The sequence below is a fragment of the Ursus arctos genome, unplaced genomic scaffold (assembly GCF_023065955.2).
Source record: "Ursus arctos isolate Adak ecotype North America unplaced genomic scaffold, UrsArc2.0 scaffold_6, whole genome shotgun sequence".
Lineage (NCBI taxonomy): Eukaryota > Metazoa > Chordata > Mammalia > Carnivora > Ursidae > Ursus > Ursus arctos.
In genome coordinates this window covers 51133633-51150502 of record NW_026623078.1, presented here as the reverse complement: position 1 = coordinate 51150502, position 16870 = coordinate 51133633, and the positions used below count along the sequence as shown (strand labels likewise).

Sequence of the window (16870 nt, the reverse complement as noted above, 5' to 3'; positions counted from 1 at the left end):
AGGGACATTTCAAAGGAAAAATGAAGAGGGCTTGGAATTCAAAAGAAAAAAGGATGAATCAAAAGTGATAGTAAAATTGTGAGAAAACATGACTGGAATAATGTTGTTATCTCTAGCACATGTAAAGAAATTTGAAGACTATACTAAGGGCAGGAATGAATAAGGAGAGGAGAGAAAAATGGTTTAATTTAATGTAAACATATTGAATTTTAAATAACTAAACGTATCTAATAGGCAGATGGAGAAATAGTCCTGGAGTTGGATAAGTCAAACCCAGAGCTAGGCATCTGGGAGTTGTTAGCATAAAAGAGACAGCTGAGGTTACTGTACAGAGAGATGGACAGAAGGCCGTACACTGTGTCCCTGGAAAGGCACAGGTCGGAGAGGTAGGGGAAGACGACTTGCATGCAAGCACAAAGTTGCAAGGTTACAGTTAGGAGAAGCCAAATAATGTTCTCTTTTTCTTCCACCTTAGTCTGCTGCACTTTCTAGGGAAAGATACCTCCCAATTACCCTCATTCTCGTCAGTAGAAGAAATAATCATTCCAGGATTGGACCACATAAAGAAATAAAGAATCTAAATAATTGCCAAACCAGTGACATTCCCTGCAGGAGACCTGGTGCTGCCTCTTCCCATCTGGCCACACCCACAACCAGTTTCTGTGACTTTTTGGGTCCCATTACTTAGCCAAGCATACTCCCCTGGAGGCACTACTGTCAGCCCGACTTTTTTTTTTCTATTGATTTATTGCTTTGCATACAGCCCAACTTTCAAAGATTTAAAGTCTCTTCACTCAACAGTGTTGGTAAGAAATTAATGTGGCTTACTGGTTCTACAGTAAAATTTGGTATTAAAATCACGTTGTTATAGGAATAAGAGAAAAAAGATTATTAAAAAATTAATTAAAAGTCATCCACTTTCCTCATTTCTTCCAAAGGTACGAGTTAGAGTTGAAAAAGTAAAGTTGAAATAATGAAAGGCTTTCCTGGGTTTTAAAATTTTTGGTCCACTCCCTATTTGGCACCCTGACATCAAGTTTACCATTTCATTTTGATAAAATCATGGGGAAAATAAACTATGATAACGTAATGCCGATGCTGCAAACTGAAACCCATAAAACTGGGGAAGTGTAAGAGTCAAGGTTCTTATAGTTTTATTAACTAGTTTATATTTCTTAAATGTAGAAGATAGCCTGCTAGTATGGCTGTAAAATTAAATTAAGATAGAGACAGAACTCAAGGGGATGGGCCTTGGCTCCATTTCTGGAAAGAGAAACGAGGCAAAGGGTTAACTATTAGGGCAGCATTAAGAGAAATTAATTACAATGAGCTCCTTAAGATGCTTACTTTCACACTGAAATCTTCTTGTGTTTAAATATTCTGTTACTTAGTCTTCATTTTCCACTCCAGAAAATGTCAGGAGGTTATTTGTGTCATCTTTTTTAGGTATCTTAATTCCTCTGAACAAGTACTTTCATGATATATCTGAAGTAATCCTCACTGAGTAATAAAAGAATATAAAAGCAGAATTCACCAAGAAAAATGAAAACATTTCAAAAATACGCATCTGGAGGTAAACAGCTTTAAATCTCTACTGTCTATTTACATAAACCTATTTGAATGGTGTACTACTGTCTCTGAGAAGTTTTCTAAAGGAATATTTTACATTATTCAATAAGTATATATTTAAAAAATAAGTATATATTTTTTATTCAAATGAAAGAAGTTTATGGGAATAGGATTATCCTAAGATGTTTAGAAATTTTTTGTAAGTAAAAATTAGAATCACTGCAACCTATAAAACAGTAAGTTGATCCATAAAATGTAAGAAAACAGTGTTCAAAATAGGATCACAACCCATTAAAAGTCTAATTTTTACAACAAAAATCAAATAAAACCAGAGCTGAAACCAATCCAAAGCCAGAATGAAATTAAAAAGACATGGAAACTATATAGGCAAATTAATGAGCAGGTTAAACAGGGAGAGACTAAAGAAATGATTTTATTAAGAGAAAAAGATTCCAGCTGTTATGTGTTTCATCTAGAGACACCAGGTATACTGTATACTAAAATAAATGTGAAATTGTAGTCATAACTGTGTTTGATACAACCATTTTACTTAAATTATATGAAGACTGCAGTATGCTAATTAATTTACAACAAAACATAAATGATGTGGTAATGTTCTCCCAATTTGGCACCAATTTTTCTTTGTTGTCATTTAAATGTCATTTCATTAAATGTCATTACAGTGACAGTGTTCAAAAATATGTCTGCAAAGGAACAATGAAAAAAAATACCAGGGAGCGCAAATGTTTTTACAAATGACCCTGAGTTAATTAGAAAAATATGCACCCTTCCCAGTTCTTCTTCTCACGTGTCAGCTCTCATTAAATTAAAAAAAAATTTTTTTCTCATTTCAAAGTTTAGGAATCCTATGGCTAACAAAACTTTTACACTGGGATCAAGTGGGCACATTCCTAAGTTTCTGTATGATGTCATACCAGGCAGTTCACAGCTGAATTTGAATTTGCAAGAACTATGAATGATTTTTCAATAGAAGAAGTATCTGATCTAATGCTAATTTTTTCTCTGTAGGCTAACTGTGCTGGGAACAGGTGGCCCTGCTTTCAATTACGGAGGGCTAGCATGCCAGTGTGAGGCCTGGATTAGTTCACCTTCTCACGGGGAATTCTCCTCGGTTGGGAATGGATTTATTATGGCTTCACACATGGAATAGAGCTCATGTCAGCTGAGGGCAGTGACACATCATATGATTCAAATTAACCTGCTGTGGACTGTTCCGCAGGGCTTAGATTGTGTATTAAAATGACGACATTTTAAAAACAGCTTGAAAGAAACCAGGATTGCTGAACTGCAATGGTTCCAATTTGTTCCAACTAATCTATCACCTGCTGGAGATATTATTCTAGCGGGTTTCTGGTAGCTGCTGCTTTCCAGGTTTCTCCAAGCCACTGACCTTGCTAATGGGTACAACTGTTGCCTCTGAAGGAAGGAGATGGGGGTGAGAGAGCTTTGAAGGGCTTTTTGATGTAGAAGTTGGGACCTACCATTTGCTCTAAGGTACTATTAAGTGAACAGAGGAAATAAGGGAATACTCAAGAACTCTGAATTATTTTTCCAAAAACAAGGGCTAAAGAGCAGCATTTGTATCCCATTGTTTAGATGTATAATCCCTGCAAAAAAAATCCGTAAGGCTGAATTCAAAAGCTGTTTTCACCTTAAGAAGAAAACTTAAGTTTAGGTAGTTATAATCAGTATTTCCTGTATTCTCCAGGGTCATAACTTTTATTGCTCCTGAAATGTTAATTCAGGAGCAAGAAAAGAATAAGTGAAAATACACCATTTTAGAGTTATAGCATAAAACTCTGGGAATGATACTTAAATAGGATGTGTACCTAGATTAAAAAACTAATGGTAGCAAAAGATTCTTAATGACAACACCACATACAAATCAAAAGACTTTTTTATTTTTTTTAAAGGGAGGGAATGACATTGGGGAATATTATAAAGCTGACGCCTGTTCCCATAGTCTCAGCATAAATAATATTCCTCTTGGTATACTATTTTCTAAAATCTGGAAAAAAGATAATTTTCTTGAGTTGTCAAAAATCTATAAAATAATACACTCCTATGGTAAGAAATACTTTATGTGTCCTCTATGTCTATTGATCTCTAAATTAATATAGAGTGGCAACTTGGCTGTGTAGTAAGAGAGTATGATTAGTCTATGGACTAACATCTACTTATATACTTTACATGACAAATTATTTACAGTAAGGAAATTTTTGTCTAGGATAGTAAATTCTGGAGCAGTTCAAAGATGTTAGGTTAGTATGTAGTGGAATCCCACACAACTGATATACCATTCAAACCTATCTTCCCTCAAATAATTTATGAAAGAAAACTACTTTTGGTTAAAATGTTTTAGACTTTGAAGAACTTAAACCATTAATTAGACACTATATTTGATTTTTCATAATAAAATTACCATTTAAAAAACCACTCATCATTCCTTCTATTCATTCCCCACTCCTATGTCCCAAAATATCTGCAGTTTGGTCCTCAATAGCTGTGTGTGTATTTGTATTCATTCATTCATTCATTCATTCATTCATTCATTTATATATGAATCATATAAAAGCTTGTTACAAAACTGTAGTCCCCAGCACCAATCCCACTTTACCTGGGAGCTTGTTAGAAATGTAGAATTTCATTCCCACCTTCGAGAACTATTAAACCATTTGCATTTTAACAAGCTCACCAGAGATGCTTCAAATGCACACTCAAGTGTGAGAAGTGCTACTATTAAATAACGCTTTCAATCCATTTGTTTAAAAGTTTGAATCTCCAGATAGATTATCACTCTTACTGAATAAACATAAAATAAAGAATGGCATATATTTAATTTCCAACTTAAAGAAGTGTAAGAAACATAAAAGTACAACTATTTTTAAAAAAATCACATTTCTATTAGTCACATTAAATGCTAGAATTATAAACATAATTTTTCATTCATTCATTGACATTTCTCCTGAAATTTAATTTCTTTGGTTGCCATGAAAATATGGTACACAGCTATGGATTTGCAGATCCCATTCTCTAACAACTCAATCAAATAGAAATTAGAAGTGAACTTTCTAGCCAAAGTGAGTGAAAGACTATGCCTAAAAGCAAAAAAATCTGAAACTAAAAAAGCGAAGAGGGAAACCAAGTTTCTTTCTCATTTCTCCATGAACTAACCATATATTCTTACCCAATTTCACCCATTCTAACATGTTCAGTCTTTCACATGTGAACAACTCTGAAGTCAGGAAGTGCCCTGAAACGGATATAAGAAAGCACTGTATCATAGTTTAAATAGCAGATATTTTTTCTTTTTTCTTGGTACATAAAATGTTTTTTCCTATAATTGATGATGGCTTGGATTCAATGAAATATGGTATTTCACACTCACTAGCCAAGTACTAGGACTCACATTACTCTCAATCTATCCATTACCTCACCCCAAAGGTTTCTTCCAACTTTAATGACTCTCTTAGCCTTCATCATCAGCTTCTTGCTTTCCTTTGAGTCTTTCAAACCATGTCTAGTACTTACAATGATTAGAAATAGTTCTTCATACTGCTACACCTTTTAAATCCCAGTACTGGGAAGAACAGGGCCCCAGTGAAAGGGCCAGCGTAGGTGGCTTTAGGCTCTCTTTACTCCAGACATGATGACAAGCGGCCTTCTTCAATCTGTGGCTATGGATCATAAGTGCATTGGTATGCCATGACACACACTGAACTGGGTCCACGCAGGGTTATTTTTCACTCATCAAAGTTCATGCCTTGCAGTGTATTGCTAGAGATCTCAAGACAGTTTAACACCACTGTTTTAAATTCTTAATGAAGAAACTAATATTCTTTTGATGACTAATATGTTTTGAAGCACTGTAAGTATAAAATAAAGCAAATCAAAATGTAGTAATTTTTATTAAATAGTTAAGATCTCACTGAAGTGAGGGAAGAATAATAAAAAGAGGAAGGGAACATGACATGAAGGAAGAAGAAATAGAGTAGGAAAAAGAAAGGAGGAGGAGAAGGAGAGGAAAAAATCTATGCTAAAATTAGCGTAGTACAGAAGTGATCTAGGTCTTTGGAGTCATAAAGATCCGCGTTTGAATGGCTCCACTGCCATTCCTTCACTTTTCTAAGTCTTAACTTCCTAATTCATAAAACAGGGATAACTATGGTGCCTCCTCCTTGGGTCTATGTGAGTATGTAATGCACTTAGTACCTGGGACTAAGCACTCAATACATTTTGATAACCATACCGATCTAAAACTGAGTATTAATGTCTCAAGCACTTTAAGTATTTGAAATAAGTATACTTATCTAATCAAATATATCTATGTATACTATCTTACGTATATATATCATGTATCTCATCCAGCCATCTATTTTATTCTTTCTGTTTACACTAGGAAACAGAGGCATAGGAGATTACATCAACTGCCTAAGGTCACTCAATTAGCAGAAAAGGTAGAAATAAAGTCTTGGGTCTTTGGCTTACAGTCAATTATTCTTTAATTGATAACTATTTTTTGTCAGACCAAAGGTAATTTTTTTCTAAAGATTTTATTTATTTATTTGAGAGAGAGCATGAGTTGGGGGAGAGCCGAAGGGAGAGGGAGAAGCAGACTCCCTGCTGAGCAGGGAACCTGACGTGGGGCTCGATCCCAGGACCCCGAGATCATGACCTGAGCCGAAGGCAGATGCTTAACCAACTGTGTCACCCAGGCACCCCAGACCAAAGGTAATTTTTAACGCATATTAATATTTGCCTTTTAATCTCTAGAATGGGCAGCCTGAGAAGAATACACTTCTGCAAAACAAATGAACTATTCATTTTTGCAAGGAATGTCACAATTACTAACAGACCCCAAGTATATGTTAATATACTCACAAGAAAAAAATGTATACACATTTGAATTATGACTTTCTTACCTGGTCCATTAAGAAAGTCTTTAATTTGTAGCGTTACCAGTGAGGGTGGAATGCCACTTTTGCTGTCTATTTCTCCAGGCACTGTCTGCAGCCAAACTGTGCAGTAATCAAGGGCTTCAGGCAGGGTCTTCCCCAGATCTGAAGTGACAAAATTGAAATTAAAAATGTCAATCACATCACAAATATCTCATTTTGGTGTAAGAGCTTTAGCTGACAAATAAGAAGAAAAAATGGTTAAATTCACTCCTGGAACCTCCACTGATTCATCTGTTTGTACACATCCTTGTCAAACAAGTACTCATATGGACAGAGAGAAGTATTCTCTCTCATGATGAAACCATGTTTTCCAGACCAGGCCAAAAAGGAAAAGACATTTCAAATCTTAACTCATATTATCTTTGAAAGAAGGTAAAGTTTCTGTACTCTGAGCTGCCGTTAATGGTTGTATAGTTGGATTTCTTTTCTTTCTTCTTCTTCTTCTTTTTTTTTAAAACAGGATGTTGGAAACAAATTAAAGAAAAAAAGGGCAAGCTTTTCAGCTTAAAAAAAAAAAAGGCAAATATATGTTCAAAGATGCAGTGGATTAGTACTACTTAGGGTCTATTTGATCTGTTTCAGAGTTTTACTGACATTACAATCACTTTTTACTGCTAGGCTTTTGAAGTTAACTTCAGTAGCTTTCCCATAACCTTCTTTAATGATAAAAATTGGTCAATCTTTTATTAGTCCCAATTATGACTAAATCTTGACTTTTGTCTGTTTTGACTTTTTCTGTTATTGTATATTTTTTACTTTTGTCTGGTTTATATAGTATATTCTTTAAAAAGTATTTTTTAGCTATTGGTGAATGCAAACTGAATTTGCTTTTTACTGCTTGGCAATCCAGTTTTTATTGAAATAGCTCTTTAAATAAAAACGACTGCTGTATCTTGGCATACAATGGAGTAGGCTTTCTAAAAAAACTTCTAAATATTCACAGTTTTTCTTTAGTTTCAAGATAGTTTTATTCTTTGTGTTTTAATAGCCTCTGAATGTCAATTTTATAGGGCTGTTCTTGCCATAGAGTCCATCTATTCCATTTTCAGTCGATTTGAAATGTGTTATTAAAGTGTTATTTATTTTAAGTTTTATTGATTGGATTGCTTTCAAAAAAAGCATTTACATACAGTGTATTATATTCACATATGGTTATATAGTATTACTGTCATATGTGAACTGGGCATATAAATTCTGCCTTGGAATTTGTATTTCTTGACCTTATCATGTGATTCTTATGAAATTTGGCACATATGAACCTTTATGTGATTTCAAAGAAAATACTGAAAGCAATTGATCGTGACGTTAGATCTATGTGGTAAAGATCAAACACCAAGCCAGTGCATTCTTCTCTTTTTATATGATCAGTGAATTTAAAGCAGTGAGAATATGCATAGTAGATCCATTACGTAGTAACACTATACTATTCTCTCTTTCAAATATAATGGTCAACTGTCATGAAATCATAGCAAAAGTCTATTGCTGGTAGGATCTATAGTCAATTTGTAGGAGCTATGTAACTTGACAGGACGTGAGTGTCTACTTCTAGAGTCCCACCTGTGTAGCCATCAAGAAGCAGTTATTATCAAGTAAATGGTACTGTGTTAGACCTGTATGAGGAGGCTTAATTCTTCATTTTGAAGAGAATACAATCTAGAGAGAGAACAATGACCTAACAGAGAAAACTGACATAAGTGATGTAACTAAATAAATAATGGACAGAGAGGAATTAAACTGATGTAGAAATATCAACATGATGTGTAAAAGACTGGCAAATAAAACAGGATACACAAAACAAGTTATAGGAATCACATATTCAAACTTATGTGACCGAAAAGGGACATCATTAATCTATAAAGAGTTCACATAGTCAGTATAGATATTAATAGAGAAAAATGGGTAGAAGAAAGAATAAGTGATTATTAAATGAAGAAATTAATAAAGCAAATAACAGATGAAGAAAATAAATGGCATACAAACACTTTAAAATATAAACATTACGAGATACTAAATTTTAGTAATAATCAAAGAAAAAATCTTAAATAAGTAGAATTTTTCACCTATCAGATAGGCCAAGACTAAAAAACTGGTAACGTCTGTGTAACTCACACGCACGCGTGCTCACATGCACACACATATGTGCGTGCGCACACACACTATAGCATTGCTAATCATAGCAAACAGTAGAAAACAACCCAGACGTCTGCTCATCAGCGGACTGATGCTTATACAACAGTAATCCATATAACTGTTCAGGAGAATCGAGAAGATCTATAGGTACTGACACTTAAGTAAGAGCCTTTTTATATTGTTAATAGTAAAAAACAGAGTGGGTTAAGCATCTTTTCATATACTGGCCATTTGATTCCTCTTCTACAATATTTACATACTCTTTTTTTTATTAGTTAATGAACGTTAATGTTTGTTTGTCATATGTAGCAAACATTTCCTCTTGGTATGGTAGTTGTCCTTAAATTCTGATGCTTTTTGCAAGCATACTTTTTAATAGATGTGAATAAAAATCTATTAACTTTTATTTAATGGATTTATCCCTAGGTGATTACATATTTTCCTACAGTTTCTTGAGCACTTTTAACATTTTGTTTTTACCCTTAGCTGTTTAATCCTTCTAGAGAGCACTGCTTTATGAAGAATAGGAAAAAATGCTCAGCCTGACAATCAACCATATACAAGTTAAAACAAGAAGTTTTTTTATTCATCAGGTTAGCATAAATTAAGAAGATTGATAATATCTTGTATGGGGGAGAAAGAGAAATGGATCTTCCCATGTATGGTCAATAAGAGTGTAAATATAGTATTTCTACATGAGTAGGGGAGCGGGTTGAAAATGAGCGTCTACCAAAATTCTAACTATCCATGTTCTTGTGATCACAAAGTCCACACAAAGGACTCTACCTTAAAGAAATAAACCTACCTACCTACATACATATGTACATACTGGAGGACGATCATATTTAGGATGATCCTAAGCAGATAATGACATATGGACCTATAGTCACAGCCGAAGAAAAATAGGATGACACACCAAGCATCTAAAAAAAACCAAAAACTGAAGGGGAGAGAAAAAAGTACTTCAAAGGATATTTTGATGTTCAATCTTCATCAAGGTATAGACGGGGGGAGCACAAAATTCTGAAAATGTGGATGAAGATTTTCTAAGTAGGGGAGATAGGTTTTGTGCAGGTTGCTTCTCTTTTCGTAGAAGTTAGAGGGCCTGGCCATCTGGCACCCAGCCTTGGAGTCTGCACTGGGCCAATTACAGGGGGATATGACTTAATGGAGATGGTGTAAACAAACTGGCAATAGTAGGAAGCAGGATGGGAATTAGGAATTTTAAAAAAATGTAAAAGTCTAGGAAATCTATCTAAAGAAGTCAAACTTTCAATGACTGTTTTCCCCCCAAATTACTGGTTTAATGATATTGTTGGTTTAATATGGCTACACAACTGATTTGAAAGTACAGCTGTATTTATAGAGTTGACAGAACAGAATAACTGAAATGAGGAGCATCCAGGAAAATACAGGCTGCACAGCTGATGAATACTGAATGTATGACAGGACAGTGGCTACTCTCCCAGTTTTAGCTAAACTCTCTACTTTGGATATGCCTCTAGTCACAGTGGTTAGATGAAGTGGCAATAGTAGCAGAAAGGTCTGTCAGAATCCCACAGAAATAGCTCAAGTCTGCAAGTCACGAGTTAGTCCCTTATGCTCTAATGGCTAGATGATGAGGGGCATGACTTTTAGACTTCCTGTAATGTCTTCGATTTAACTTCTCCTTAATTCCATCATCAAGTCTAGAAAATGGGATTCATATTACACATTCCTCAGGGTCGATGTAGCTGGGAAAGTACCAGATAAACTAAGATTAAAGGAGCCTGTGAATATAATATAAATAGAATGACAAATAGGGATGACTACTTCATACTGGAAGCTCCTTCAGACTTTGATAGTTTTCTTCTCTGTACTTAGCAAACACCTATTTATTTGAGCACAGGAAGCTCTCAGAAGGAGTAAGCTCCTGCTTCTGTAGATGAGAACATTTATGCTGTTGTCTCGAAGCCTGAGAAACAGGAGACAGTGGTATCTTATTAGGAGTCACAGAGTGGGGGAAATGAGTCAGAACAAATGACAAATTGCACAAAGCCATAAATCTTGTTCAAAGTCAGTGAGAATTCACTTCAATAAGACAATGGTATTGACAAAGTTATACTATTTGTTCTCCTTCTGGGTTGACCTGGCCTCCAAAAGAAAATACTTCATCATATCATGTCACAAAGAACACCCAAAGAGAAGATTCAGGAAGTTTCCAGTCCGTTCACAGATGGATCAAGATATTATTGGCTTTCACATAGACCTGTTTCAGATTGTATTCTTTGTGTCTGTAGATTACTTTGCTCTTCTTCACAAACCTTCATGTCACTTAACTGCTTGGGAGGTCCTCCTCGAATCTGATAAAAGTGGTCTTTGTACTGCTGTTCATTATTAGTTTTTAACCCTTAGCAAATATTCACAGAGTTAAGTATGTTTTTGCCTAACATCTGAATTACATAAAATATAACATGATTCAGTGTGACCAACTCTTATTTTCTTTGCAATCCTACTTAACAAAAAGTTTGTTTCCAAGCTCATATAGAACAGCTAAATGCTACAGATTTTCTAAGCTTTATTCTACTACTTTATTCTACTTTGATTTATTCTACTATGTGGCAGGAATTTTTTTTTTTTCATAATTGAGCTGAAATTTTACTAAGGTCCTAATGAGAAGACGTTGCCCCACAGATGTCAGTGATAATTTCCCCATTTTAAAGATTCAATAACAGTGAATGAAGTCCAACTACTTTTACACCAGATACTTCTAAGTGTTAGCCATTGCAGAGACAATGTTTTCATTTCTTTTGCCATGTGAATAATGAACTTTGAATTTTAAAAATCCCGATGTCATAATAATTTATTTGAAAGCTAAGTATCTCTTATTTTCTTCCTCACTCTCCCCCTCTTCCCTAACAGGTACTTTTATCAACTTCAGGTTTACAAAACAGTTGATAATCTGTGCCTCTTTCTGCTTTCCTTTGGCCGCTTTTGTGCTCAAGAACATCTCCTTAAGTAGGTTGATTAAGGAAGGCAGAAAGTAAGTTAGCCTAATCGTGATTTCCCCTAGCAGTTCCAAGCAAAGATTTTGTTGTGCAAGATGCAATTAACTATAGTCACAATAATGCTTTTGCCCCTTTGATTCAATTTTCTCATGATACCTTTGTCATTTACATTTTTGTGAAAAATGAGTGCTAATGCAAATACGGAACGATGTCAAGGATACAAAATTTTCCTTTGGTGGAAAGCTCTTGTAAACTTGTGTTTCTGGAAAAAATGTTATTAATTGAAATTTGGGGGATGAGTGCTGAGAAATAAACTTTTGATTAATTGGGTTTTCGTGTACCTCATTTTAACCATGTTTTCTCCAGTTAGTAAATAGTTTGTCATCTTACTCTCAGTATTAGCTTCTTGCTGTATTAATCTGATCCTGTTGCTGCTTGCAATCCTGGGTAAGAAAATCCTGCTCAATACTATCAACAACTTTTGAAATTACATCATGCTTTAATTTCTAATCCTATTGATGCTAATGTTAACATCCCTAAATCATTATGATTAAAATTAATGTGTTCCCTAAACTACTACTGCAGATTCAAATTTCAGTAACTTTTTGCTCTGATGTCATATTGCACTGAGTTTTCTCACAGTAGTGCATGATTAAAATATAACAAATTCCTCAAGAAGCGTAAAATGCTTGTATGACGTAGCACTGCAGATAGCCTCAAGATTTACTTCTGTCTTCATTTTATCAGTTCCACAAAGTCCAGGAGGATCTACAGATTTTTTTTTTTAAGAAAGACTAGATTTTATTCACTTTTTTGCAAAGTCTTCAGTGACCTGTTATGGTGGCAAGCATGCTGCAGTCTGCCCTAGTTAATGAGCCCAGGCCAAAGTCGCATCTATGGCTGCTCAGGGAGACTGGTTCTCTTTGGCCTGAGGTAACACGGGGTTGTTATGTTTATGAAATAACATTTAAGTGACTTTTGATGAACTCTTGAGGGACAACTGGCAGGTGAAAGGACACTGTCACATGGAAGAGGTTTATGAAATAGACTGCCATTGACCTAGGACTTACTGAACACAGACCGCCCTACTTTCATGGAGCTTTTTCATATTTTGTTCCATAGAAGAGTTTACATCAGTTTATAACACAGGAGAAAATTCAGGATAATGAAAAGAACATGAACTTTGGAGGCAGACAGATCTGGGTTTAAGTCCTGACTCCTTAAAGTGGGTAAATTTAATTTTAACTTCACGGAGTCCCAGTTTCTTAGTTTCCAAAATGGGGATAATACACTAGATTGTGGGTTGTTGAGAATATTATATCAGATAATATGTGTAACATGGTTTGTGTGGGACATGTCATGGTAAAAGTTCAACGAACAGTCGCTATTTTGTTTCTAAAACACAACCTTTAAAGAAAATAGGAGTACACGTATGCGGTGTCTTTCAAGAGTCTACTCCTCCCAGTTTTTGTTTTTGCTTTGTAATTTTGAAAAATCTTTTTTATCACTGACCTGAAATAAGAGGAATATAATAGTTAAAAAATAAAACACTCTGTTTATTAGTGGAAATTATACCCACTTTCGATCTTAAAAAAGAGAGTAAGCTTATTTATATTTAATCCTAAAATAATAACTACTTAGGTTTAAAATAACTGGTCAGTGTATTTTACTTCTCTCTTAAATATTCCTGGCCGAGGAGAAATTATTGACCTAACAATTTCCCTGCACTTTGGTTCTGGTAATTATCAAAATTATATTCTTACCTTTTCCATCTAGAAATATTTGGCCTGTGTATGAATCAAGGAAGTAAATCATCTGCAAGCCAAAATAGACTCCTTTCCATTTTTTAAACTGGGAGTTCGAGACTCCTTTTAGTAAGGTATTTGGGTATAACAACTTTTATACAAAGAAAAGATTGGAATGACACTTTAAAATCATTTTCAGTGTTCAATAAACATGGTAAGTGCATCAGAATTTCAACTTCACATAGCTTTCTTTTGTTAAAAAAGATCAAGCAGAGTTCACAGCTAGAAAGAGTAGAAAGAGAGGAAATACCTAAAAAAGAATCAGGGTAGTAGGTGAGGGCTTAGAGAGATCCCTTACTCTCCTGTCCTCTCTCCCAGTTCACTGACGAGTTGTTCCTAGACGGTCTTTTAGCTTAATCCTTTTGTGCCCAGCCAAGAATACACGAAGGTGTTTCGTAATAGAACTTGAACAAAATTTGAAGAAAAGCATCTTTGGATCTATTTACCTCTACCTATGAAATTGATATTGTTAAAGCTCCAAAGAGGCCTCTTTCAGAAGCCACTGGTGTGCTTGGTTTGGCTGTACTCAATGGCTGGAAGTGTCTACTCCCTGCAGCGAGAGGTCATCATCGGAACAGTGACCTTTTGACCACCATCTATACAAAAAGGCAAAGCTACATACAGGCCTACTGGGTTTCTCATATTTTCTATATTTCTTTCATGTTCCTTAGTTTAAATGGCTATCTTTTTCTCTTCCTTTTTCTAATGTAGCGACAGAAGCAAATGCAGTCCATAAAACCCTCAAAAGCCTGAAAATTAAATTGTGAAGGAACCCAGATCCTTAAAACACAGTAACAATTCAATGTCAGAGCAGCAAAATCAATCAAGAAACCAATTCTAAATTGCTGTAGATGCAGGGTAAGTGCCACCATCTTCTCGTTGGTACCCAGGCATTTGGGCTGTGCTCTGTACCTTGTATCTCATAAGATGTGATAGGGAGCAGAAGAGGAAGTTTCCTAGTTTGAAATCCCAAGCCTGGAGCCCAGGTGAAGAGGAAGAGGAAGGATTAAAGTGGCTACTGGGATATGTGATCGTCAGTGCCCATTGGCTCTTACTTTTAGAACCAAGTCTTCCATATCTTGCTAAAGGAAGTACATTATTTATATGTGATGATGCTAACCAGCAGATAATATGTGAAATATCATTTCAATGAATTCCTTTCGATTTATTTTCTATACTGCTCTGTGGTATTCTTGACCTCTTTCCTATTTGGTTTCATATTAAATTCTAATGTGGGTTTCAGATGTTTTATAGGTCAACATTTGATTAAAATGCAGTGCAAGTAAAACCAGGGTGTTGTACAGTAAAAAAAAAAAAAAAAGTAGTCATTAATATATAGATATACACACACACAAGGAAGATCAACTTAATCTAATTTTAAGCCTCTTGTCCTGCTCTGAGCAAAGTCTGAGTTCTGTAACATGCAAAGTTAATTCAGTGGCTTTAAATAACTCCTCCCACTTCTCGTTCATTTTAAGTAAATACTGATGATTGAGATGGATGCCAAAAGGGCCAGGATACTAGTCTTTCTCATGTTCGAAAAGGAAGGTCCATTAAGCTCTTCCTTCAACTGCTAATAACTGCAGAAGTCCCCACTTACAGTTGAACAATATTTCATAGTTCCAAGGCATTTCATAAATATCTCATCTGGAGCTAAGATTAAAGCATGAAACTACAAAGACCAGATATTATTATACCCATTTTAGAGATAAGGAAACTAAGGCACCAAGAAATTTAGTTATTTGCATCAAAGAATCTTGGTATTAGAGCAAAGACTAAAAGTCAAAATTTCTGATTTCCATTCCAATATCCTTCCCCATATGTTAACTCCCCCTGCTGGCTGGGTCACCTTTTATTTAACAGTCTCCCCACAACTCTCCCTGAGTGATACACTAGAGTTCCTCTCACTTATGAGATCTACTTACTTGTTGATTTCTGTCAAAGTAATAATTTCATTTCACATTACTGGCTAGCAAGAAATGTTCCCAGCAGCTAAATTTTCAGATAAATGTTCAAGTTGTGATCATTATGACATTAAAGTCACAGGTTAATTCTAAGCCTTTCCAGAGACATTAGCAAAACCTTTAATTCTAAAGAGACATGTAATTCAATCCTTCTCTTAAAGTCACAATAACTAAATGAAATCAAGATATGATTTATGAGGTGTAAGAAGGCAGTTTATGATTTTCCAACTGTTGGTTTACTCAGATGTCTCTGGCACATTTTCTGCAGACCTATTCATGAAAGGGTAAAGAAGCCAATTACTGTAACTGAAAATTTCCAAACTACACAATAGCCATAAATTGCATAAAATGATGTGACTTTTTTTGGCTAATTACAACCACTATTTTAAACTCAACTTAAAGATGTTAACAATGATGATAAAAGCAACAACGACAATATTAACATTCCTGGAGCCCTGTGCTACACACTTAGCTAAGAGCTACATATACAGCACTTAATTCTCACATCAGTTCTAGGAGGTTGCTACCAGTGTTCTCCCCATATTCTAGATAAGGAGCAGAGGATGAGAGAGATGGAATAGCTTGTTTGAGGTTACATGGCTGTTAAGAAGCAGGGCTGGGATTAGAACTCAGGACTGACTGACTCCAAATCTTGAGCTCTTATTGAACTCTACTCCATGTCTGCCTCTTAATTAGATCTGAAGTCATATATGTAATATTTATAAGACTTTAAAATGTGGAAAGTATCCCACACTGTAGATATCATGGGGTGGATATTTCTGTCATACGCAGAAATGTGTGATTATCTGACCTTTCAATATAAATTCTAATCAAGTTTGATTTCTGTATTTTAGTCTAGCTAATGTTTGAAAACATACAGTGAGGTAAGAAAGCTGCAGGATGGTTGAAACAACTGTCTTCAAATTGGTTAGTTCCTGTCACACGATGAGTAATAAGCTACTGGACTAACTGACTATGTGCTGAGGAAGTCTGGGGGTTGGTTAAATTCTCTCAGAATGGTTCAACTCCTTCACAATTGACCAGATGGCACAGTCATTTCTTCAAAAACAAACAAAAAGCCCCAAACAAACAAGAAGAAAAATGACTTTTTAAGTCTGCCCTGGGCTGCATAGTCAAGATATGAGGCAATTTCAAATCTGGACTCCATTACCTTAAACAAAATAAATACCAAATTTTAAATATTTATAAACACAACTAATACGATTATGTTAAAAACAACTACATACATCTTTATTTAAATGAGAACTGCCAATATTACAGCTGCTGCATATAAAGGTGCTGGCAGAAGATCTCATTTCTGTTAGAGATTGCTCTAGGTAAGGACATGGGAAAGTCCACTGCCACGTTATTTTAATATTTTAAAAAGAAACTTGTAGACTCACGGATGTATTATCTACCTGGACTAGAAGGAAGAT

General features: G+C 35.1%; 1 protein-coding gene across 18 annotated transcripts in view; it reads right to left on the bottom strand.

Annotated features, from left to right (window-relative positions):
* Nucleotides 1–16870, bottom strand: part of VPS13B (vacuolar protein sorting 13 homolog B) — a 765680-nt gene that overhangs the window by 185054 nt on the left and 563756 nt on the right. For all 18 annotated transcript variants that reach the window (XM_044382679.3, XM_048212588.2, XM_048212589.2 and 15 more), the window contains one exon: nucleotides 6513–6650. In XM_044382679.3, coding sequence (XP_044238614.2) covers nucleotides 6513–6650 — 138 coding nt within the window. The remainder of the gene's footprint in view (nucleotides 1–6512; nucleotides 6651–16870) is intronic.